The sequence below is a fragment of the Ursus arctos genome, unplaced genomic scaffold, assembly GCF_023065955.2.
Source record: "Ursus arctos isolate Adak ecotype North America unplaced genomic scaffold, UrsArc2.0 scaffold_3, whole genome shotgun sequence".
In the NCBI taxonomy this organism is placed as follows: Eukaryota; Metazoa; Chordata; class Mammalia; order Carnivora; family Ursidae; genus Ursus; species Ursus arctos.
In genome coordinates this window covers 10,037,831-10,063,542 of record NW_026622985.1, presented here as the reverse complement: position 1 = coordinate 10,063,542, position 25,712 = coordinate 10,037,831, and the positions used below count along the sequence as shown (strand labels likewise).

At 42.5% G+C, this 25,712-nt stretch overlaps 1 protein-coding gene across 1 annotated transcript in view; it reads left to right on the top strand.

Moving 5' to 3' along the window:
* Nucleotides 1-25,712, top strand: part of HECW1 (HECT, C2 and WW domain containing E3 ubiquitin protein ligase 1) — a 436,937-nt gene that overhangs the window by 342,651 nt on the left and 68,574 nt on the right. The window contains exons 11-14 of the mRNA XM_026502740.4: nt 1,924-2,074; nt 9,738-9,880; nt 11,589-11,710; nt 13,767-13,952. Of these exons, the coding sequence (XP_026358525.3) occupies nt 1,924-2,074; nt 9,738-9,880; nt 11,589-11,710; nt 13,767-13,952 (602 nt within the window). The remainder of the gene's footprint in view (nt 1-1,923; nt 2,075-9,737; nt 9,881-11,588; nt 11,711-13,766; nt 13,953-25,712) is intronic.

The following is a 25,712-nucleotide window of genomic DNA, read 5'->3' as shown; positions in this document are numbered from 1 at the left end:
ATTTAGCATTATGCATTTATAATTAGCACTAGTAGATATTTAATAGATTGATAGAAGGGCCTGTCTGGCTGGCTTGCCATCCTTTTCCACGAGAGATTTGGAAATACGGAAACTTGTAGAGAGAATTGTTATTACCACTGCACTGCACCATTCTCTAGTGTTTTCCTTGGAGAATTTATGAGACTGGAGCTATGTCTTTGAAGGAGCCCTTTCTTCCCTGTGGGAACCTGGAGGGTGGGGGCATTAGTTTCTCAGCAATGTGCCCATGGGACCTGGCATAGTTTTTTGTTCATAGGGATTGCTGAGAGGAGTTTGTTCAACTGAACCAGATACCACAATACTCTTCAAAGATTAATGTTCATTCTTTGTTGAATGACAGTCATGTTGAGTTCAGGAAAAAAAAAATTGTCCGGTTGCTCCTAGTTTGGGAATCCCTGACATTTCAGAATTTTTGGATCAAGATTACTTACCTAGTAGTTACACGTATACACAGTTTCATCAGTGAGCTATTTAACATTGACAACTAACGGTTGAGCTGAATTATCTAGTAGTCAATTTTAATCAACACCTTTAGAATATATTTATACAATCTGACTACATTTTTTCCTTCAGTCTGTCTTAGACAACGTAGATTTGGTGTGTTCTGGTATCTTGGTTTCCATTGGGCATTATTTGGCAATTCCTCAGGTAAATGTCAGACATAAGCCATACATAAAACCATTAATATACCAAATATATTGGGGTTTTTTTCATTTAAAAAAAAATTGAGAGTTGCTATGTCATTACCTGAATGATAATTTTTCAATAGAATTATTAATATCTGACCTACTCCCAAAAGCTATGGATTTTCTTACTTAAAAGGCTGAATAGTTTTTCCTCCATTTGCAGTCATTTTTGCTTTTTCTTCCTTAGTCTAACGCATTTTTCAGCATAACTTTCTCATGAAGCTGTTATTTCCACCACGTTTTCACATTTGGACTCTCAAAGCTTTGCCCATTGCTATACAGCAGACATTGCTCTTCCGTGTGAAGCTCAGATACGTACGTATTACTTCCAGCTCTCCCGGTGTGGAGGACTTCTCCACCCCACCCCACCGCACCCCTCCACCCACTACGTAGTTTATCAGCCATGCTTCCGCGTTTAGTTTGTTGGCTTTGAAATCTGAGCGGTAAAGGGATTTATCTTTGTCTTGAGCTCCCTCTACTGTTCGTGATGGTTCTTTATCCACAAAGACGTATTTAAAAGCTTGATGCGTGTTAATAGTTGTTACTGGGTTTGTTTTGTTTTGCCAAGAGATATTTGGCAGCCGCAGGTGGGTTGGAAAGGCTCTGTAAACTCACAACTTACCAAAAGGATGGTTTGAAGGGATCAAATCCTTCCATTCTTCCTCAAGAGGAATGGTAATCCATTAAAGTTGCGAAGTATTGGATAGAGGTCATCTAAAGTTTCAGGTACAGTATCTTAGAACTGTAGATAAAAGCGGTTTTTTAATATGACAGCCATCATCCCCTCACCGACTAGTCGGTGTCTCTCAGATTTAGCAAAGAAAGGATTCTCTGGCATCAGACTGTCAGTTCTCACTGGAGGATGTTTCCAGTCTTCCAGCTGTAATTTGAGTAGCCAGCAAGATTGACAGGATGGAAATTGTTAAAGGAAGAAATAAACACCAGACTTTCTCTTTAGAAAATAGTAGAATTGTAACATAGGTCATGTTGGAGGAACCACAGTGACTGCTCAAGAGAAGCTGAGTCCAATAGGCTCCTAGTCCCTCAGAAGTCATGGCGGGTGCCCTGGGCAGTGTGTGGCCTCCAGCAGGTAGCCAACGGGGAGTTCTACCTCCAGAGGACCTGGCAGTGGTATCTGTTGCCCATGAAACAGTAGTTTGTCCTTGATTTTTCTTTTTGCCTCTTTATTACACACCAGACTGGGAAGCTCGCATTGACAGCCACGGCCGGGTCTTTTATGTGGACCACGTGAACCGCACGACCACCTGGCAGCGTCCGACCGCAGCAGCCACCCCTGATGGGATGCGGAGATCGGGGTCCATCCAGCAGATGGAGCAACTCAACAGGCGGTTGGTGATCAGCATATGCAGGGAACCCCTGTGAACCACTGGGAAAGGACAATGGCAGCCAGAGAAACCCCCTTACACTTTGGTGCTCAGATTGTGTGAGGAAACTGGGAAGTAATTACATATCTCAGGAAACCTATTTATAGTGGGTACTTGGAAAGCTAGATTGAGAATTTGGTGACAGGACAAAAACTAAGCCTGAGTGTCATTTAAAGCTGGAGAATCCTCTGAACTTCTTGATGGCAGGTGTTCTTAACCGAGGGCCCCTCGACCACCCTCTTCCCCAGGTATTCACTGAGGGTGCCATTGTTTCATGAACCCTCCAGAAATTGTATGCACATTTTTCTGTCAGACGGGTCCATATCTGTCATGAGATTCTCAAAGGGGCCCAGAACTCAAAAACCTGAAAACATTCCAAGGATGGGTTCCATAGAATTCTAAAAGCTGCCTGGAGAAAAAAACAGTGCCATCACTGTATTCACGTCTACCCTGGTCCCCTAATTGCTATATACTCAGTAATTCCTAAAAAGCTTTCCTCTTAGGAAAAAAACATGTTCAAAAACGGTTTTTGAGAATTGTTTTGTCTAAAAACTAAACCCTTACTAGTGAAATTGTAAAAATGACATTTTGGTTTTTAACCTGCAAATGAGACCCTAAATAGCATTTCTCTCATGCTGTAAGCTAGCATGACCATCATATCCGACCTCCTGCTTCTTTATGGCCAAGATGGCAGCCTTGGGATACTTCGAGTAGCCAGGACCACAAACTGCAGGCTTGAATTCAGCTGAATCCACATGCCATCTCATTAGGATAAGATAAAGGAAAAGTTGAGAGGAACTATACAGAATTAGCAACTGGAAATTAACGGGATCAGCCAGGAAACTTAAGTGGACAATTTAGTCTTATGAAAAATACACGGAAGCAACAAATTGAAGTTGTGGTTACTATTGCACACAGAGGAGCTTACTTAGGTGAAAATCCCCAGGATTCTGTTACTGCTTTAGCATCTTGGAAAACATTCACTTTTCCACTCTTTCTCCATCAGTAGCCAAGCGTTTAAAGCCATTAATGAGAACCGTGAAGGATTTTCATTGGCAGTACATTTCTCTACAGTCATTCCCACGGAAAGAAAACACATTACCGAACTCGTGATAACCAGCTTTATTAGATAAGAATGCACCAAAAATCCACAGGAGAGCCCTTCCGTGGTGATTACGACAAAACTCCTGTAAATAAAAACGTGGCGGACACAGCAAAAGCTCATTTTACGTAGAGACCAGAGTGAGATCCCATAGGCAGAAAGAGCCTCTGGGTCTGTCCTGCCAGAGCAGAGAAGCTGAACTCGAGGAGCAGGCTGAGAAGTAGGGAGAGCATCCCCAGGCTATCATCCGTGGGAGGTACGGTTCCAGCACTAGAAGAAAACAATACATTGAAGCAGGAGGGAGCACCTTGACCTAGGACATAAAAATCCATGAAAGCTCATCATGTTTAGGTTGTATAATATAAAAATTAGGCCAAATCCATCCTGAATCAGGCCTCTAGAGAAGTTTTGCAGGCTTTAATGTGTACATTCCCGTGCCCCCCAGTGGAGCTAAACACACTGGGAGAGGCGGCCAGACTTCGGAGAACAGTAAGTGGTACTTCCTGCATGCATCTGGACAGATAAAAAGAAAAGGAATTTGGCGGCTTGAGAAAGTACTTATTTCTTGTGGAAAAACCTACTTAGGAAAGGCCAGATAAACTTAAGATAAGTATCCCAGCTCATCAGCCCTTATCTGAACCTAATACGTTCAAGCATGGTGAGTTTTTCAGTGATTCGGCGCGATAAGGCAGCCACAGAAAGTATACTGCCAGTCTTTTCTCCACTCACGGGGGGTCGTTTTTTGATAACCTTCGGTTGGTTATCAGGAGGAATTTACAACAATCGCTGTCTCACAGCAAAACAAATATTTCTCAGGGTTGCAAGGTGTAGGGAAGGAACACCCTTCTTTCTCCCCTTCTAAGATCTTTGGCTGACTTAACAATTAAATCGACATAAGAATGATGAACAGGAGAAAAGCAGATTTAATTTCGTATGTATGGAAGCTCGCAGAAACGTGAGACTCAAAGAAATGACCAAAAGCAGGCAGCTTTGATACCTTTTAGACAAAGAAACATCTTTTGTGCGTGAAGAATTGACAAGACAAACAGGTTTGGGTAGTAAATTAGCGAAGACGAATAAGGTTTGCTTACACAGCCTTCTTGACCCTGATTCCCTATCCCTGGCGATAAGGACGACTACCACCGTCCAGGTGCAGAAAGAGTACCCTTCACATGGGGAACTCACTTCCTGCCCTCAGGAGAACAGAGGAGGGTCAGCATGTCCTTGTGCACTGGTTGTTTTTTAAGTAACTTGAATTCAAAATAATCAGCATGCCAGAATGGCGTATTTTGAGGTGGCCTGCCCTGGACCCCATCAAAGGAGTTTCCCTGGACTCCTGACTGCGTGATTAGGAAAGTCAAATGTTTGTGCAGGGAAACGTATGCTGAGAAATGCGGAGGGCACAAAGTGGCCTATGGTGACCACGTTCAACCTCGGCCACTCCCCAAATGCAGCACACCCTTCCTGGCCTTTATGGCTTGACCATGCGCTCCTACTGCAGAGACGTCTCTCACTGCCTGCCTGTCACGTGGTCACATCTCCACTCTGCTAAGGTCCAGGAGAATGTCCTGTGGTCCCCAAAATCCTCCCAGAACCCTCCACAGAGAGCTGGTGGTCGTCTCTTCTACAGCCCTGTGACTGAAACCTTCTGCCTTGTCCTGCTGGGGGCCCCTCCCGGTGCCTGGTGTGGTGCCAGCGTCTAACAGGACTCAGTGTAAGACAGTTTCTCTAATGAATTCTTACACTTTCAGAATGTTCTGAATTAACTCAATTTACCCTCACAGATATTTATGGAACAAGCAGAAAATACAAATATGTATTCTCACTTTAAATAATCAACTGAAGTTTGGTTTTTTAGTTATTTGGATAAAATTTTTCTATTATTGAGACATGGAAGTTTTAAATATGAAAAAAAAATTATATATATATATATATATATATATATATATATATATATAATGCTACTACCCCAGGGTTTACCTTTTTAAAAAATCTTGTCTTGAATTTCCATGTACATGCATAGGCCTCGCGTAGCTAGGATGATAATATATAGTTAGTTTTATATTCTCTTCTCACTTCCCACGCTATAAGCATTTCCATATCACTACAGAGCCTCAGAGTATCATTTAAATGATTGTCTAGTATTCCAATGAACGCATTGTACTTTAGTTAACTTCATTTGCCATTCTGCTGGGTGTTTTCCTGACTTTTCATCACTATTCTGGATAAGGCTAAAGACCCTGTTAAATATTAGTATTGTCTCGTAGTAGTGTTTCCTTGGGGTTACGTCCTCAAAAGAGCAGGCCACGGGAGATCACTATGGTTTTGGTATTTGGTATCAATGCCTAATGTTTTCTAAAGTGTTTCTGTGGGCTCACTCTGCCAGCAACAATGGCTTCACTTCCACCCCATCTTTTGGTGTGGTTTTGTTGACCGAAGAGGTACTCCTGGTACTTTGGTTCTTACATTTCACTTCTTACAGGGAGGGTCAACTTTTGTTTCCATAAGATTTTCTTTTACCAATTGTAGCTCCTCCCATGAGAACTGTATGGTCTTGGGCTTTGTGAGGTTGGTTTTTGTTTGGTTTGGCTCAATTTTGGAAGGTTTTTTTCTTGTTTGGTTTGGTGTGTTCCTGTGTGTGTATTCATTTATAAATGAGATATTCCAGCTGACTTTCTTACCAATTTCCATAAATTCTTTACATAATATAAAATGTGGCCTTTTTCTGGAAAAGAAAAGGGGGGGGAAGGAGGACATGGAAGGGTAATTCCTGATGAAATGTGAGAGAACCTGCTTTCTGACTTCCTCTCTCATCTTGAAAACAGAGCGAGCTTCTGAGGCTGCGATCCTGCCCTCGCTGAGTGACCTGTCCACAAACTGCTGTGTGTCCTGCTGTCCCCAAACTGTCCTTGCACTTCAGCAAAGACCAGGGCTAGGGTGTGGCACCTGGGATTTGAGGCTGTTGGCTCAGTAAGGCACAAGGCAACCAAAGTCCAACTGAGGACACAGCAGGTTGTGAAATTACTGACACTTTCATCATCAAATAAGATTGCATTGACTCATAGAAGTTCTCTTCTATGGCCACTGCACTTCGGGAAGGAAAAGTGAGGCTACAACTTTATATTTGTCTGAGCCCTGTTCTAATATCTATTGCAGAGTAACAAACCACCCAAACTTGGGGGCATAAAACAATGATAATTTATTGTTTCCATCATTGTTATTATATATCAGTTTTATTTCTCATGGTTGACTGGGTTCAGTGAAGCTGTTCTCTCTTGGGGTATTGTCTTGTGGTTGTAGTCAGAGGATGGCTGGGGCTGGTGACCCACATATCTGGAGGTTGTTGCTGGCTGTGACTGTCAGCCAAAACACCTACCCGTGGACTTCCCACGTGGCCTCACCACATGGCCACTGCAAACCGTCACTTATATTATCCTCAATTAGTCAAGGCAGCGACAAGACCTTCCCAGGTTCAAGGGAAGGGAACATTGATTCTACCTCTTAATAGATGAGTAATTATGTTCTAGGAGAGCACGTAGGACTAAAAATATTGTTGAGCCACTTTTGGAAAATGCAGCTTGCCATGAGTCATTTAGGGGATCCCTCTGACAGCAGCTCCCTTGGTCTGTGGCTGTCCCATTCCTCCCCTGGTCAAGGTTACACACTTAGGCAGCTTCTCACTGGGCCACTCCATCCCTCCCGCCATGGTGGCGCTCCCTGATGGGGCAGGTGGCAGACAGCCATCCTTCACCTTCCCCACAACCTCCAGACCACAGACGTGTTGACGTGGTCAATAAACATGGGTATTTCTCTATATAATTCTTTGCTCATTCCTGCCCCCTCCATGTTTTCTTATTAGAAGCCTTCTCAGGAATGCCTCACCGTAACGGCTGCAGGCAAAGATGTCTCCTGACATGTGTCGGGAGTGAGTGGCTGAGCCTCTCTAGATAAAATACAACTTAAAGAAAGCAACCAGTGATTCTTAAACCGAGATGTAAGTAATGCTACCTGAAAGACTTCTTAGAAATGCAGATTTCAATTTTGCTTCAATTTCTGGGATTATAACAATCGCCCAGCTGATTCTCTTGCAAGTGGTCTAGAGACCACACTTGTGAAAACAAAAATTCATTTTTGAGGTCAAAGAAAGAGGTCTCTGGTCTTCAGAAACCCTGCCACAGCAGACCTTGTCTGTAATGATATGGCCCCCTTGCCCCATGTTGGACTGCATCTGGAGACCTGGGTATTCACTGCTCTCCTGACCTCTCACTCTCCTCCTCCTCTTTACACCTCTTCTTCCATGCCCGTATCTCTCTCCTGGGCACAAGACTCATACAGCAACATTCCTCTGCCTGCTGCCACTTGCATGAAATCAGCGACCTCCCAGTCAACATGTCCAAATCCACACCAAAATCTCCCCCCCGCCCCGCCTGTCCTCCTGCGTGCCCCTTTTCAGTGTGGGCTCCTTCACTTACCTTCACGATTGTCTCCTCCTTCAACCTCCGCATCCAGACAGGCCCCAAGTGTCATTGAGGCTACATGTAAAATTACTCAAAGTCGGCTGCGAAGTCTTTTTTTTTAATGTTTTTTTTATTATGTTATGTTAGTCACCATACAGTACATCTCCGGTTTCTGATGTAAAGTTCGATGATTCATTAGTTGCGTATAACACCCAGTGCACCATGCAATACGTGCCCTCCTTACTACCCATCACCAGCCTATCCCATTCCCCCACCCCCTCCCCTCTGAAGCCCTCAGTTTGTTTCTCAGAGTCCACAGTCTCTCATGGTTCATTCCCCCTTCTGATTACCCCCCCTTTCTTTATCCCTTTCTTCCCCTACCGATCTTCCTAGTTCTTATGTTCCATAGATGAGAGACATCATATGATAATTGTCTTTCTCTGCTTGACTTATTTCACTTAGCGAAGTCTCTCTTGAATTCAGCTCCTTCTCCCGTTCCTGCTGTGCCTTGAGGAAAAGGGAAGCTGAATCCTGGTCATATGCCTCGGTAGGCTGAGACATTAGGCAAAAGAGAAGTCATGTGGGGGAGGAGAAGGAGGCTGCTTGGACGGAGGGAAGTAGAGCAAAGAGGAAGGACACAGCTGGGCAGCTGCCTATAAAATACAGCGTAAATAGGCCGAGCGGGCTCTCAGAGGCAGGGAGGTTTAGGGAATGTCTGTATTTTGTGGGCAGAGACAGGAGATCTTACTGTCCCTGCCGTGGGTGGGCATTCCCCTCCCCCCACAGCATGCTCGCCATCCCTGCGTGTGTCCAGGTCTTTAACGACTTCCAGCCTAGACTATAGCAGTGGTTGGTTCCCAACTGCTCTCCCCAATTCATGCTCTCTTCCTCCAGGACATTCCCCATCTAGGTGGAAGTCATGGTTCTCAAAGTTGGTCCCTGGACCAGCAGCATCAGCCTCACCTGGGAACTAGTTAGAAATGCAAATCCTTGCCTCCGCCCTCCCCAGACCTCCTGAATCTGAGAAATTCTGGGAGTGGGGCCCCGCTGTCTGTGTTTCCCCGGGTTCCTGTGATTCTGCTCCAGTTCGAGTTGGAGAAGCCATGCCTAGAGAATAACATTCGAACTGGGCCATGGGCACCCTGGCAGTGCTCCCTGCCTCCCCTTCCGCTGGTCCCCTCCCGCTGCCCAAGGCCCACACATCCTGGTTCCACCACCCAGCTTCTTCTGTGCATGTCATTCTACATTCTCTCCCAGCAAGGTCCCCAAAGGGTTCATACTGATTCAAAATATATGCGTCTAGGTGTTTCTTCGTCTGTGTCTTACGCTTCAGGACAGCTGTTTGACATTGTTAGTGTCATGGCTTACATGCCATTTCCTCTTTGTTCTACCTCCACGGTGTGTGTTCAGAGCGTAATACCCTATTCTCGTCCTGACTTGGATCTGAAAGTCCAGCCCAGAGCCTGGGCATATTGGACGAGTTAGTAAATATTTAGTAGGTAACTGGGAAGGTGACTGACTGGCCGGCTGACCGGCTGCGTCCTCAACATGGGAGGAAAAATAAAATGAGTCTTCAAATCAGCAGGAAACATTCATTTGTTGGCCAGTGTGCTTTTAGTATGTAATATTTCCACGGTTCCTGCCAGTGGTATCAGTTACCTGTCAGATACAAAGAAGTGAGTAGAACTATTCTCTGGTTTGTGGACTCATTACAATAATGGAGAAGTGATTTGATATCTTAGTTGTAACATTTTAAGTTATTTCCCAAACGATTATTTTAGACTTAGTCTCGTTTAGTTTAATGCCAGGCAGGGGCTGTTTTTTGTGACTAGTTATTCATGTTAATGGGTAAAAGTCACCATACTTGACACTTCCCACAGTTTACAAAGCAGAAAGTCCAATCATCTGGACAGACTTGCCTTGCCAATTGTTTTGGTATCTTGCGGGAATTTTAAGCATTTATTTACAATTCTTTACAGATTTCTCCAGTTACCTGATTCAGAGTGTCAGCCCCCAACAAGCCAAGAAGCGAAGGTTAACTCCTGTCTTTCCGTTTTGTGATGCAAAGGTACCAAAATATTCAGCGAACCATCGCAACAGAGAGGCCCGAAGAAGATTCTGGAAGCCAAAGTTGTGAGCCGGTCCCGGCAGGAGGCAGTGGAGGAGGCGGTGGGAGCGACTCAGAGGCTGAATCTTCTCAGTCAAGCTTAGGTATGGGAGGAAGGGACCTGCGTCTCCTGGGATGGCATCCGGAGGCAGTGTGACAGTGTGACATCCGCCCCTGCCTTGGGGGATGGCGCCGTGCACTGGGTCCTGGGGAGAAGAGCAGTGGAATGGGGGAGGCCAGTCAGGGTGGAGGGAAAAGAGGCTTGGTGCCAGCAGTGAGAAACAGACAGGAGTTTCCCACCAGGAACATAAAGGAGATGTGAATTCGCAGTAAGAAAACTCCTTCTTGTGCATCGAGGCCATTGTTTCAGTGGCCTAATCATTTCTTGTTGAGTGAATGTATGTGTCGGTGTCCTAAGAATTTTCCACTTATAAATAAAACATGCAATGAAAATTCAGTCTACTTCAAAGAAGCTATCTGGCAAGATTGGAATAATTATTTGTGTGCATTTAGAATAAAACACAATTCCCCCTTGAGGAAGCAACCTGGGAGTAAAGAGGTTTTCCGGTGAGCTTGCCTTCTGCACTCTGCCCCCGAGACTGTTTTCCTAATACTGTAGGCCAGGCATCGGCCAGGGGTCTGCTTTTCATGTCTTTGAAACTGCCTGAGTGGAACTCAGACGAGAATATTCAGAAGGCCGAGAAGACTGGCTTCAGCTTTTTATACCTGTAATGGCATAAGATTATCGCAGTGACATCGTAAACCACTTTCTCTTGACTTGGGTTGAATGATGGCACTTTGGAAGCTCGGGGAACAGTGAGGGCTAGCAAGCAGGACTACCAGCTCTGCCAGCGCTCCCCGCTCCCTACTGCAGTGCAGATCGGTGGGTTTTCGTGTGCATACACAGTCCCACCAACAATACGTGAGCTGGACTGACTGGTTTAGGTTTTTCTATTTATTCATTTCTGTGACCTCTGAGAGAGATGTGGTCAAGTGGTCGAGTAATTAAAAGCAAGAGGAAAAAAGGAACAGAAAATTTCTTTCTGAGTTTGGTGTTGGATCCCTTTGCATTTGCTATGTAACAAACTATCCCAAAACATAGCAGCTTAAACTCCCAGCCTTGCATTTATCCCACAGGTGAGCAATTGCATTTGCTGCGGGGCTCACGCATGCGTCCTTAGTCAGCTACCCAGTCAGCTGCGGGCTGGCGGGCCTGACACGGTCTCAGCTGGCCTGGCTTGTCCCTGCTCCCCGGAGCTTCTCATCTTGTACCAGACTAGCCCAAGCGTGTTCTCCCAGTGGTGGCAGGGTTCTAAGAGAGTGTGGGAACACAAAGACTTCTTGCAGCCCTGGCTTACAAGCTCTGCCAAGTCCTGTTACTTAAAGCAAGGCACAGGTTAGCTGAGTTCCACGAGGGGAGAAGTACAGAGCCTCGTGCAGATGGGTGTGGATACAGGGAGGGGAAGAATTGTGCCGCTTTCTGCAAACAGCCATGACTATGCTTAGCCACTCATCAAAGCAATAAGAGAACCATCATTGTCATAAAAGGGACAAGATGTTTGAGGACTTGAGCCTAACTGAAGTGATGCCGGAGCGCTCCTAGGAGATAATGACTCTTAACTGGCACCCACACAAAGTGATATGACATCGGGTCCCTATCACGGTGACACCTGGTCAGATCACTATTCAGAACAACAGTCTGCTCCAGCTGTCCGGTCAAAGCTTACGCAGTGCTGGTGTAGAGAGAGAAGTGCTGTATTTGAAATGACTTTTTTTTCCAATGCATCCTCTGCTTTGCTTTACTTTTTCCAGATCTGAGGAGAGAAGGGTCACTTTCTCCAGTGAATTCACAGAAAATCACCTTGTTGCTGCAGTCCCCAGCGGTGAAGTTCATCACCAACCCCGAGTTCTTCACTGTGCTACACGCCAATTACGTGAGTGTTCCAGAACACAGAGGGAGCCCACCTGGCTTCCATCAAAACTCAAAACACTCCTTTGCCAAGGTGTTTAATAGATTAAAAAGGGTGGCATTTTAACCGGCAAGATTGAAAAAACAAAAACCAAACCACTCAGGCCACTCTTTTTACTATCTGGGAGTCTCCCAAAAAGGAGAAAAGCTGGATTTGGCAACGCTGTTGCTTCTTCGTGTTTTTGTGAGGCTCAAATGCGTTAATATCCGTGAAAGTCATTTGGAAACAAATACACGTTTCTATCATTGTTAAAATTTTAAAGGAACAAGATGATGAAGTCGACAGATTCCCCTCAGCCTGAAGCATTTTATAAAATCACTTTCATTAAAGAAATTTTAAAATAGATTTCTCCTAGATAAAGATCTAGTTTTCCCTTTAATGAAATTAGTTGTTCAAGTACGAAGCTTAAGGTAAATTTCGTATTTTTACATGTATAGGGTTTTTTTTTTTTGTATTTTTAAGAAAGCGATGACTTGCTATCACTATATTTATTAATTCATTTGACAAACATTATCGGTAGACAGATGCGGATCTAGGTGCTGGCATCACAGAGACAGCGTGACGCCTGAACAGCACGAGCTCCCCAATTTATGGAGCCACAGACATATACAAAGACCACTCTGACGGGACGGGACAGGGCCCCACCTCAGGGAGGAACGGAATGCTCTGCAAACACAGGACATGCAGCATAGGGGAGCATCCCCGAGGAGGAGGCTGCTGGATTGACCGGGAAGTGGGTGGGCAGAAGCTCCTGGAGAGGGAGAAAGGACACAGCTGTGAAGGGGCTTGGGGTTGGGTCTCTGAGGGTGGGATGGGATGACAGGCAAAGGTGGGAAGAGGGGCTGGAGAAAAAGTAGCCAAACTCGGGGTAAGTCAAGAAAAGGAGCCCAGCTGTACTTCAGAAGGCGGCAGCCCCAGGAGCAGCCCCAGGAGCAGCCCTAGGCATTTGCGTTACAGGCTCCGGTGGTTGATTAAACGTCTTCTCCGTTAGAAGCGCAAAGACTGAGGGGCTACCGGGCTAGGGGCTGACCCAAGTTCACAAGTGAGAGACGATCGAGGCCCACCGTAAGGAAGGGGCTGGCAGTATGGAAAGGGGGACTACTGTGATGGAGGCAGGCAAGGGTGAGGACTCAAGAGAGTCTGAGTCCCTTCCGCTTTGGGCACCTGAGGGAGGGGTGTCTGCATTAGCAGGTGCAATTATTTGATTTGGTGACAGAGGCTGTGGCTGGGGAGGAGACCAGTGTTTAGCAGTTTATATTTGAGAAGCCTCGGGGACATCCATTATTAGACCCAGAGCGGCTGCCCACTGGTGCAGGGGTGAGTCACGAAGGGGGACAAGGATGCCAGATGTTGATGCCCTCAAGCACTGGGCACCAGGTGGCCCTGGCCAGGAAGAGCCACCGCGCCAGCCTGCTCTGGCCGCAAGCAGTGTTTGCTTTCACCACATGCGTACCAGCCCTGGTACCGTAAAATCATCATTTGGCACAATTGGAAACTCCTGAAACATTTTCCTTTCCTCTCATCTCCAACCCCTCCACACACAAAAGTTGGTGACAGACCTCTGAAGTCCAGCCTTAAATCCCCGGGGACCCTAAATCAATCCTCCTTGTTACAGACACATAAGTGGAGCAAGGGAGGACTGGTGCAGGCAGAGAAGGAAAGGGGGAGAAGAGAGAGGAGCAATGTTCCCAGTAACAGAGGGAGACTCAAGAGACCCCAGCCTAGCGCCAACTGGGGAGGAGGGGAAGAGGAGCCTTTGCGATGCACCCAGAGTGTGACGGTATCCAAGGCTGAGGAAATACCTGTACAGATCAAAGAGATCCATGTGTGTTTACAGTGCATATATAATTTCTGAGCAAGATCTGCCCTTCTGAGACTTCCCTCTCGATGCTCACGATAAATCACTGCGTTAGCAATCAGCTTAACATTACGTTAAGGCGCTCAAGGTGTACTTGGTCTATATTTTTCCTACCTCCCCCCCCAAAATACCCTATCCCAATCCGCCCTGACCCCCTCTCAGGGTGCCTACCGAGTCTTCACCAGTAGCACCTGCTTAAAGCACATGATTCTGAAAGTCCGGCGGGACGCCCGCAATTTCGAGCGCTACCAGCACAACCGCGACTTGGTGAATTTCATCAACATGTTTGCAGACACGCGGCTGGAACTGCCCCGGGGCTGGGAGATCAAAACAGACCAGCAGGGAAAGGTGAGTGGGACTGACGTGTGGCCTTTCATCCAACGGGCTCTTTATCTGAAGAAGACCCATGAGAAAGTGAGGGGGGCAATGAGTGAGGACAGGAAAGTCTGTGTCTCAGAGACGTGCCATCAGCCACCAGGAGGAAGAGAGGGGTAACTATTCACAGAAGTGTTTCCATCCTGTGTATCCCTGGCCTCTTGCCCACTGATGCCAATAACATCCACACCAACTTGAGATCTTGCTAGATGTCCCCTGGAGGGCAAAATCATGCCCGGTCGAGAACTACTGCCTACGTGTTTGGAAATGGAAACCAGAGTCTGTTCAATGACCTTTCTATTGTTCTGCCTCCTTAGACAGCCAACTCTCAGGGAATGAAATTATTAGTTAAGTGGGAATGACATTATTAGATTACTTGTTGTGATTTTCCTAATAATCCTTCAGTTCTCATTAAAACAGCCTGGCGAACGGGCAAGGTATATTGAGCCCCTATGATGTTCCTGGCTTGCATTTTGCCTTTGTGTGACCATAGCCAAACTGATCTTGCCCCGGGATCCTTTAGAAGCCTAGCTGAGTTTGCTACGGCAAACGTGTTCTTTCTTCATCACCACCAGGCACATAATGTGTTTACAGGACAGGCCGCACAGTTTATTAAAGAATTGTCTCTGTGTAATCTTTTTTATGATCTGTGGTAGAGAGAATCCCTCCCTCTTTTAGGGTCAAAAAATCAGATATTTTGTCGGTAGACATATCTCAGTGGGCACCTGCATTACACAGGTCCTATCTTCTGTGACATTGAATGTGCCACAGTTCCCCAAAGCGGGCTGATAGGACACCACTGTCCCCTGGGAACCACAAATTCCTCCCCACAAACCCCTTAGCATGTCTCGGTACCTGGACTGTCCGAAGTGTGTGGAGAAGGACTGTGCACTAACTCCAGTCTGTGAGTTCGATCTGTCTGTGTGACCAGCTCCTGTGTAGCTGATGAATTGGAAGAGGGGCTGGGGTGAGGGGCGTGCTTTGTATAGTAGAAAAGTCTCCAGAGCCAGAATCTGCTCCCGAGGCCCTTCGCTTTTACCGGATGTGTCCTCCACTTGGAGAATGACAGTGATTTATGCTCTGAGGACTTGGGGTTGTGTGTTAGGGTGGGAAATAAATCCTGAGCCAGAACAGAAAGAAAATCTCATCAGAGGTGGGGTGCACATGCCTCATCTCAGTGGTCTGTCGTGGCCATATTTACATTTATTACTTAACTCAGTTGCCAAGAGTATGAATCAATGAACAGAAAGGGTCATCGTGGTTTATTATGCAAATAGCACGCTAATGCAAACACCTTGCCTTAGCCTCAGGTCTCTATAATGCCGTAAGTGCGTGCCCCTTTCGCACCAGGATGCAAACAGCCGGAGGCCCAGCAGAATGCCAGGGAACCCCCCCTCCCCCTGCAATGCCGTCATCCCTGTTCCTCCAGGGAACATCACTCTAGCAAAGAAGCGCAGTAGCTGAGACTGGCACCAAGAATTTTCATCATTTTGAAATGTATACTAAGGGATTTCTGGCAAAACATTTTCTCCCAATTCCGTTTGGTGAGATGGTATCATATACAAGAACGAAGAAAGTCTGAATCTGAAATGAGAGGACTTGAGTTCTGCTTTCAGTTAGGATGCAGACCAGCTCTGTGACTAAATACACACACATAAAACGGTCTAATTCCTTATTAATTGAGCACACACGGACTCAGGGTTGGCACACAAAATTCCTAAGAAGCATACCAGGTACTGAATTGGGGGGGGGGGTAGCCTTAAATGAGAAATGTGTTATCACAATCCATAGAATAGAGAGGAACAATGGAGGATAGTGGGGAAAATAGTGGAGAACGTGTTCAAGGACCACCCCATCCCATTCTAAACACGTGACCGTGGGCAAGTCCCTTTACCGCGCGGAGCCCCACTTTGTTCATCCTAAGGCAGCAGTAATTATTATTGCCTTGATGAGTTTATAGCCAGTAGTAAAGAGTAAATAAGTGAATGTGGGAATCCGTGATAATACGGCAGATTAGTAATACCTGCTGTCCTTCCTCTTAATGCTGTGGGAATTATCCACACAAACAACATCAGACTGGCAACTGGGGAAAATACAAGAATACCTCATTGCTAACGCCCATCGATGATGGGGGACTAGGTTGAGAAAACCATTTTTGGACTATATCCTACAGACTCACCCCTCTGACTTGGAAAGAATGTTTTACACGGGAGCCTGGGCTTTAGGAACACCACTCACTGAAAAATCGGGTGATAATAGCTCTCTATGCAAAAGCCATCTTCCTGGATGGCCAGAGAAGGTTCCAGAATGCCACATCACCTAAGAAGTTTCCTCACTCTAGCCAATCTGCTTCTTGCTTTATTGACACGTGCAAAGACGAGCCTTTGTTTTTAGTGTATACCGTGGTAGGAATAGAAGGCCCAGGGCTAGCTGCTTGATGTCTTCGAATGCGTGATCATCCCCACAAAGGGGGACAGCTCTGAGAGTTGCACCGCTTCAGGGGGATGGAGCGAAGGGCCAAATGGCATCTGACTCATCTGTTGTCTTGGGAGTCTGAGAAAGGAGGTCACAGCCTTCTCCCAACTTCAGTAGAGATTGGATGTGGACCTTAAGTGGGTTTCAGGCCTGAGTGAGGGGGGAGGCTTGTTATCCAGAGAGGGGGTGGGGCTGCAGGGGGGGGACAGCATGAGGCGGAGGCAACCTCTACTAAGGAAAGAACACACAACAGCAAAATAAAAAGGAGCCTATGAAGACGTACTACTATATGAAGGAAACAGAACCTTTATCTGAGAAAAAAATATAATCTTCTTCAGAAAACAGAAAAATGTAAAAGGTACCTGCTTATCATACACGAGATGGTTTAGGAGCCCATGATTTCTGTTGAGCAAGAAGCAGCCACGAACAGAACAAAAGCTGAGAAGAAGCTGATGTCAGAAAACAAAACTACCATACGATCTGGCGATCCCACTTCTGAGTGTATATCCAAAGGAATTGAAATCAAAACCTCAAAGACATACCTGCATTCCTATGTTCCTTGAAGCGTTATTCACAATAACCAGAATATGGTAACAACCTAAATGTCCACTGCCAGATGAATGGGTAAAGAAAACGTGGTCTATAAGAAGGGAGGTGGGGGTTGTTAAACAGGTGGTGGGGATTAAGGAGCGAGCCCTGGGTGAGGTATGGGAGTCCTGAATCACAATACTGTACCCCCAAACTAGTAGACTATAAGTTAACTAACTGGAATTATAATAAAAACTTTAAAAAAGATGTGTTGTAAACTTGCGTGTAGAAGCGTACGGGAATAGAGCTGCTCTTAATGAAAGTGCACAGTGTCTTTCCAGTAACCTCTTCTTTCATTAAGAGGTTAGTGTTAAACAGGTATTGGTGAGGATGTGGAGAAAGGGGAACCCTCTTGCACTGTTGGCGGGAATGCAAACTGGTACAGCCACTCTGGAGAACAGTGTGGAGATTCCTCAAGAAGTTAAAAATAGAACTACCCAACAATCCAGCTATTGCGCTACTAGGTATTTACCCAAAGAACACAGAAATACTAAATGAAAGGGATACACGCACCCTGATGTTTATAGCAGCATTATCCACAATAGCCAAATTACGGAAACAGCCCAAGTGTCCGTCGACTGATGAACGGATAAGGAAGATGAGGTGTATGCAATGGAATATTACCAACCATAAAAAGGAATGAAATCTTGGCATTTGCAAGGATGTGGATGGAGCTAGAGTGTATTATGCTAAGCAAAATAAGTCTGTCAGAGAAAGACAAATATCCTATGATTTCACTCATATGTGGAATTTAAGAAACAAAATGAAGAAGCAAAGGGGGAAAAAGAGAGAGGTAAACCAAGAAATAGACTCTTAACTATAGAGAACAAACTGATGGTTACTAGAAGGGAAGTGAGTGGGGGGACAGGGGAAATAGGAGATGGGGATTGTCAAGTGAACTTGCGATGAGCCCCAGGTGTTGTATGAAAGCGTCGAAACACTATATTGTACACCTGAAATTAACATTACACTGTGTCTTAACTCACTGGAATTCAAAAACTTATTAAAAAAAGAAAATGAGGTATATACATATAATGGAACAGTATTCAACCTTAAATGAAGGAAATTCTGGCACTTTCTACAGTGCGGATGAACCTGGAGGACATGATGCTCGGTGAAGTTAACCAGTCACGGAGAGACAAACGCTGCATGATTCCCCTTGCGCGAAGTATCTGAAATAGGCTCAGAGTAACAGAGCAGAATCGTGGTTGGCAGGGCGGGGGCAGGAGGAAATGGGGGGCTCAAGGGGTGCAGTTTCGGTTATACAGGATGAGTAAGTTCGAGAGAGCTGCTACCCAGCATTGTGTCAACAGCACTGTTCTATACTGTGCCCTTAATACCGTACAACGAAAATTTTGTTAGAGAATAAGTCTCACATTACATGCTCTTCTACAATTTTTTTAAGAGAAAAAGTGGGCTGAAAATAAGCGTTTTAAGATTACAAGGGAAAACAAAATGTAATAGCGTAGGAATAAAACAGAACTGATGCTTATATACAATGAAATCACTGAGAGAAAACATGGAAACAACCCCCAAAGTGAGAGAAGAAACCAGTTGGCAAACAGTGAGGGATGAGGTTAAAACAAAAAAAAAGTAAAAACCAAAAAGAGCATATCTCACTTTCACTTTCTCAGCCAGGCCTACCCTCACCACTCAATTTAATACCAAAAGCACCCAAGATCCCCAACCCATGGGCTCCACCATGAAAGTTATATATTTGTTAGGTTTACTGTTTTGTCTGTTTCTCCTAACAGAAATCCATGCTCTTTGAGAGCAGAGATCTTTGCTCATTGATGGGAACCCCCAGGGCTTAGAATATTACTGGCATATAATTAGGGCCCAATTAAAATCTCTGTTGGATGAATGACTTACAGATGTACCGAAAGAAGAAACCAGAATAATAGGGACAACAGCAAAAATTAAATTCTAAATATAAAAATTAAATTATTAAATATTGAAAATAAAACTTTGTGCTCTAAAATAAATTGTTCAAGTAGGCAGATTAATTGGATTCACTGAGTTATAGTAAATTTAATTAAAATTCTACATGTATACATACTCTAGAATGTCTTTAAATGGATATTTTTAAAATCTTAACAATATATAGACATGATAATATGAAAGTTACCTTAAAAAGAACAAAAATCAGACAAGCTTAAAATTTTCCATCCATGAAACTCAACTCTAGAAATCCACAGAACAAGGAGTACAGGTTATTGGTGAGAAAATATTACAGCCCCAAAATTCTATATCCAGACAAATGGGTGTCATTCAAGTGTGAAAATACTAGAAAAACAACCTTACGTGCAGGATTTCAGAGCTCACTGTACTCTTTTGCCTGTCCAAAGAAAACACCAAAAGCCATTGTCCAGATGGCTCACAAATGAAGCAAAACAGGAAATCAATAATGGGGAAATCATAGTATAAAAGGACTATGGTGGTGGCTATTTAAATCAATCAAATATATGAATATAAATGTAAATAATTGCTGTTAAAATGCTTTAAAATATTTTGGAAAAGACTTAATAAAATATGGGAAAATATTATAAGAAAAATGGAATAATTGTATAAGAACTATCTGAATCATATTCCTAGCCTAGAATAAAATAGACAAGAAGGAGGGAAGAGGGCCAATGAACAGGGCAAGGAAAGTTGTGCTAAGTTCCTGGTTGAGTGTAAGGGGAGTCCAATTGCGTAATTTGAAAAACAAAGGCTAAATATAGTTATTTGATCAACTTATCAGGCAACTACTTGTGCCATTGAAAGCAAGATTTTTCTGTTTCAAATTCCTACAAAAATAAAATCAAGCAAAATACAAATTACAAAGCAAAATATCCCAAAAATCCACCAGGAAGCAAAGAAATTGGAAATAATAAAAATAAAATAACAAAAGTCCAGCCAAGCATAATAGTTATAGTGGTAGGTGGAATTAGGATAAACTTATGTACCAAAAGGAAAGCACTTTCAGATTTGGTAACAAGCAGATCCAGCTTATTAAAAGACATACCCAAGAAATGATTCAGAGAGTTTAAAAAATTAAAGATTAAATATTAATAGAATGTGAAACCGTAACAAGAAAACCAGTGGTGGTATATTAATATCATAGAAAGGAGAGTTCAAATTCAGGACCATTAAATGCAGTCAAAGTAAGATTTTATATAAATCAAAGGCACATCTAAAATAAAAATACAATAATCATCTATCTTATGAGCCAAATAGCATCATATCACATAAAGAAAATTAAAAGAGAAATACAAAAGGAAATGAAATAAATGCATTGTAGAAAATGAATTCTATTTCTATTTGATAGAGAGACAAAATAAGTCAGAATTTGAATAATATAATTTTGTATTAATGGAAATATATTCTTTTGTTAAAAATAGAGCTTACGTAGACCTTAATTACATACAATTTTTATTTGTCAATTATACCTCAATGAGGGTGGAAAGAATAGAGGTTACATGAGTGGGTAAACAAAATGTTGTATTACCCACACAATGGAAGATTATGCATCCTTAAAAAGCAGTGAAATTCTGACACATGCTACAGCATGGATGTCTCTTGAAAACGTCATGCTAAGTTAAATAAGTCAGAAACAATAGGACAAATATTTTATCTCACATGCGGTACCCAAAAATAATCAAATTCATAGAGACAGAAAGAATAGAGGTTCCCAGGGTCTGGGGAAAGGAGGGAATGAGGAGTTGGTGTTTAATGAGTACAGAGTTTCAGTTTGAGAAGATAAAAAATTTCGGGAGATGAATAGTGGTGATGGTTGCATAACAATGAGAATGTATTTAAACACAACCATGAAAAACAATTTGCCAATTGGAGATTCAAAACAATGCTCTTCATGACTATTGGGTTTTAAATAAATTCGAGACCTAGAAACCATTGAGAAATTATTGAAAATGCACGTGACCCATATTTAAATAAACATGTGATATACAAAGACTGTACTCAAAGGATTAGCACATTGGTTTTCATTACCAAACAAGAAAAAAAATTAAAATATAAGCTTTCAAATTAATAACTTAGCAAAGGTTAAAAAGCAACAGTAATTAAAGCAAAAATTTATTTCAAAATTTATTTGAAAATAAAAACCCAGAAGTGTGTGAACTGGAAAACAACATAAGAAATAAATGTGACACTTGTTTTAGAAGAAAAGTAAATCAATCTAAAGAAAATAGTAAATAGGGGCACCTGGGTGGCTCAGTCGTTAAGCGTCTGCCTTTGGCTTAGGTCATGATCCCAGGGTCCTGGGATCGAGCCCCGCATCGGGCTCCCTCTCCCACTCCCCCTGCTTGTGTTCCCTCTCTCGCTGTGTCTTTCTCTGTCAAATAAATAAAATCTTTTTAAAAAATAGTAAATAAAATCAAGAAATGAGTTATGAGAGATGCAGGGAAATTTTAAAAAGAAAATGCATATATAGTTATATAAAAGTTTGAAATCAAAGTTAGAAAATCTAGAAGAAATGGACAATTTTAAAGTATATATATGTGATTTAAAGACTGACTTGAGAAATATAAAAAATTGAATGGACTTAACGGAATAAGTTGGGAAATGCAACAATGAATTACTTGCCTGGTCCCAGGTATCTTTATAATCTATTCCAGAATGTAGGAAAAAATACAAACAGCATAGTTCATTTTTTGAAGCAATCATATCTTTGCTAATGAAACCAGACAAAAAGCAAAAATCGCTGGCACAAATTTCAATAAATTCACACCATGGAGTACTGATTACTCAGCAGTAAAGAAAGAACAAACTGCTGGTACAACTTGGATGAAGCTTAAGGGAATTGTGCTGAGTGAAAAAAACCAATCCTGAAAGGTCACATAGTGTGTGGTTCCATTTATAGAATATTCTGGAAATGACAAAATTACAGAAAAGAGAATGAATCAGTGATTGGCGGGGATCAGGGGTGGGAGGGATGGAGGAATAAGGGAAGGAGGTGGGTAGGACACAAAGGGGCAACATAAGGAATCCTTGTGGTGAGAGAACCATTCAATATCTTGACCGTGGTGGATATGTGAACCTACATGGGTGATAAAATTGCTTGAAATTAAACACACACACACACACACACACACACACAGACAGATGAATACAAGTTAAAGTAGGGAAATCTGATTTAAAAAAAAAAAAACTGTAGGCAAAACTCACCTGAGTTCCAAAAAGCTCATATTAAAAAGTAAAGCTGAAGGTTGCCTGGGTGGTTCAGTTGGTTGAATGACCAACTCTTGGTTTCGGCTCAGGTCTGAGTGGCTCAGTCGGTTAAACCTCTGACTCTTGATTATGGCTCAGGTCATGGTCTCAGGATCAAGCCTACTTAAAAGACTCTCTCTCTCTCCCTCTCCTTCTGCCCCCTTTTCCCCCCACTCACTTACACACACGCACAAGCTCTCTCTAGAAAAAAAAAAAGAAGTTGAATTAGACACTATATTAAAAGAATGACCCACCACAATCAAATAGGTTTTCTCCCAAAGACGTAAGGCTCCTTCACTACTAGTAAATCTATCATCTGTTGTATATTAACGAATAGTTTATAGGAGAAATTTTAGTTGATCACTTTAAGAAATGCTATAAAAATGCTATGAAAGTACATGATAAAAAAAGTACACATTTATATTTTAAAAATAACACAGAGTTTTAGTAAACTAGGGATGTAAATATGTTTTCATGACATTATAAAATCTCCTTTAATATAGAGTGAACCACATCCTATTTCACAATTGAACCCTAGTAGTTTTCCCATCAAAATCAAGAACAAGAACGCTGTAGCTGCCACGTCTTCTTTAATATTGTTCTAGAAGTTATCTCCAATCTTAAAGGAAATTCAAAAGGGCCCTTATAAAGGAGACAAAATCATCATTATTTGCAAGTTAAAATCAAAGAAGATTTACCTAAAAGTGTCCTTTATTCGATAGAAGGATTTAATACTATAAGCAGACACGAACTGAATATACCAACAATAGCTTTCCTGGCTACTAGGAATGACGGGTTACAAACATTACAGGAAAAGAAGTACTCAGAACAGCAACAGACAATATTGAATATCTCTAGACTTCCTTAACCAAAAATATGTGTCTTTCAGGAAGACAACGACAAAATTTTACTGAGGAGAAAAGGTCTTAAGTAGACAGTCATTTTATGGTCAGAAATGGGAAAGGATACAATGACTACTATAAAGAATGAATTCTCTCTAAATCATTTGTAGTCTTCAGGTGACTTTAAACAAAAGCCTAATAGAACTATTTTGGAACTTAACAAAATTAAGATCAGTTCACCTGGAAAAATAAGCAGGCATGAATCCTCAAGAAAATCTTGAAAAGATATATAATGAGAGGAAACTTGTCCTACAGACATTAATAATTGGAACAATGAAATCCTACAGAGCATTGGAACAAATAAGATTCCTGAAACAGACAGTGGTATTTCTAAGAATTTATATGTAAAAAATGATAGGGAATGAATGATTTGGAAAAATAGGCTCTTGGAGAAAATAATTGAATTACAACTTCACATTCATACTGAAATAAGTTTCAGAAACAACTCACCAAAAATAAAGCTAGAAAAATATAATTAAGCATTGAACTGACCTCTGGTCAGAAATGATTGAGAGATTTGAATACAGAGGAATATAAAAAATTCTGTGTAGTGGAAAACAAAGCCAACAAAAATCAAAAGCTATTTGAAGGCAGAGGAGTAACTAAACACATTTCTAAGTTAACAAGAAAACCTTAACATCCCAACAACATCGACAACAAAAAAGGGAACAAAGCCAACAATATGCCGAGGAAGAAACTGACCAATAAGATGGTGAGAAAATGTTTGGCTTCCCCTTGGCCAAACGATAATTCAGCATCATTCACCGTTCAACATTTCTTTTTTTTTTTTTTAAAGATTTTATTTATTTATTCGACAGAGATAGAGACAGCCAGCGAGAGAGGGAACACAAGCAGGGGGAGTGGGAGAGGAAGAAGCAGGCTCATAGCGGAGGAGCCTGACGTGGGGCTCGATCCCAGAATGCCGGGATCACGCCCTGAGCCGAAGGCAGACGCTTAACCGCTGGCCACCCAGGCGCCCCGTCCGTTCAACATTTCTAAGAGGGCTTTCCAATACTCAGCATTTGTAAAGGCCATGAAAAGTGTTCACGAACTTAGGGCGAGAGGATAAATCTGGACAGTGCTCAGAAAGGTAATTCGTTAATTTGGACCAATAAGCAAACTTTTTCTAACTTTTAGCCCAGTGATTAACTCACTTTTAGGAATTTATACTAAAGAATTGCCCCATAAGCACAAATATAAGAAACCCATTTAACTTAAGTTTCTAAACTTGCAGGCACACACCTGCATAACAAAAAGACACCTTCAAATACTGACTTTTGCTTGCACTTGTATGTTTAAAATCTCACGTTGTATAAACATGTTGATTAATGTTTTTTTTCCACTCACATTTTTTCTTCTTCAGATTCTTTACTCATATTTTCAATATCACTAGTGTCGCTATCGAACCACCTAACCCAGTTTTTCAGGGCCCGTCATCTTCAGTCCCATCCAAATGGTTAGGCATACAGGCTTTCTTTTTTTTCTTTCTTTTTTTTTTTCGGTAGATTTTATTTATTTATTTGAGAGACAGAGAGCACAAGCAGAGGGGAGAGGGAGAGGGAGAAGCAGACTCCCCACTGAGCAGGAAGCCTGGGTAGGGGCTGATCCCAGGACCCTGAGACCATGACCTGAGTCAAAGGCAGACGCTTAACCGACTGAGCCCCCCAGGTGTCCCCATACAGGCCTTTTTGAATCTGCGTGGAATGCTGTCCTGGGAATTTTACTGCAAGTCACAGATACTGATTCACATGAAATTAGGGGAGTTAATCTCCTATGTCCTGTGGGGCTATCTTTTGGTCTCCATAATGAAACCACTTCCTGCATAGCTTTTTATAGAGCTCTTTAATAAAAGAGACTTGTTTACAAGGACATCTAATACTTGGAATTATAAGCTCATACCTTTCCCAAGAAAAATTTTTAAATCTGTATTTGACTTTAACTACTTCTGTCAGGTGGCATCTAAATGTGTCTAAAAAGAACATTGATTGAGGTCTTTAAGAGGATGTCACCTTCACCAAACATTACATTTTGTTCAAGACAGTATTTGAAAGATTGTTTAGTAGTACAAAAGGGGTTTCTTTTTTTTCTGAAAAGGTACCACTTTTCTTTGAGCAGAGATAATTTTAGGTTTAAAGAATAACTTTTGTCACATACCGGAACATGTAATCAGACATGCTGCAAAGATTTATGGACAAGAATGTCTATTGAAGTGTTCTTTTCAAAACAGAAATAAACTAAAATGTCCAATAACAGAAGATACCGAAATTATTATGCATCCTTCAAGCCGAATACCATATACCTACTAAAATTCTGTGTTAAAAAAAGTCTAATAACTTAAGGAAATGCTTATAAAATAATAGGTGAAAAAAATCTTCTAACAAAATTGTAGGTGCCAATGTGGGGAAAATATGTAGATCCTTGTATGTTTGCATAGGAAAAGAAAAAACGGGGGGGAAAGTTACCAAAATATTTTGGTGATTACCCATAATTTTGGTTTTCTTCTTACTTTTTTATCCTTTTAAGAATTTCTTCTCAGTGAGATTGTGCTCATTCTATAATC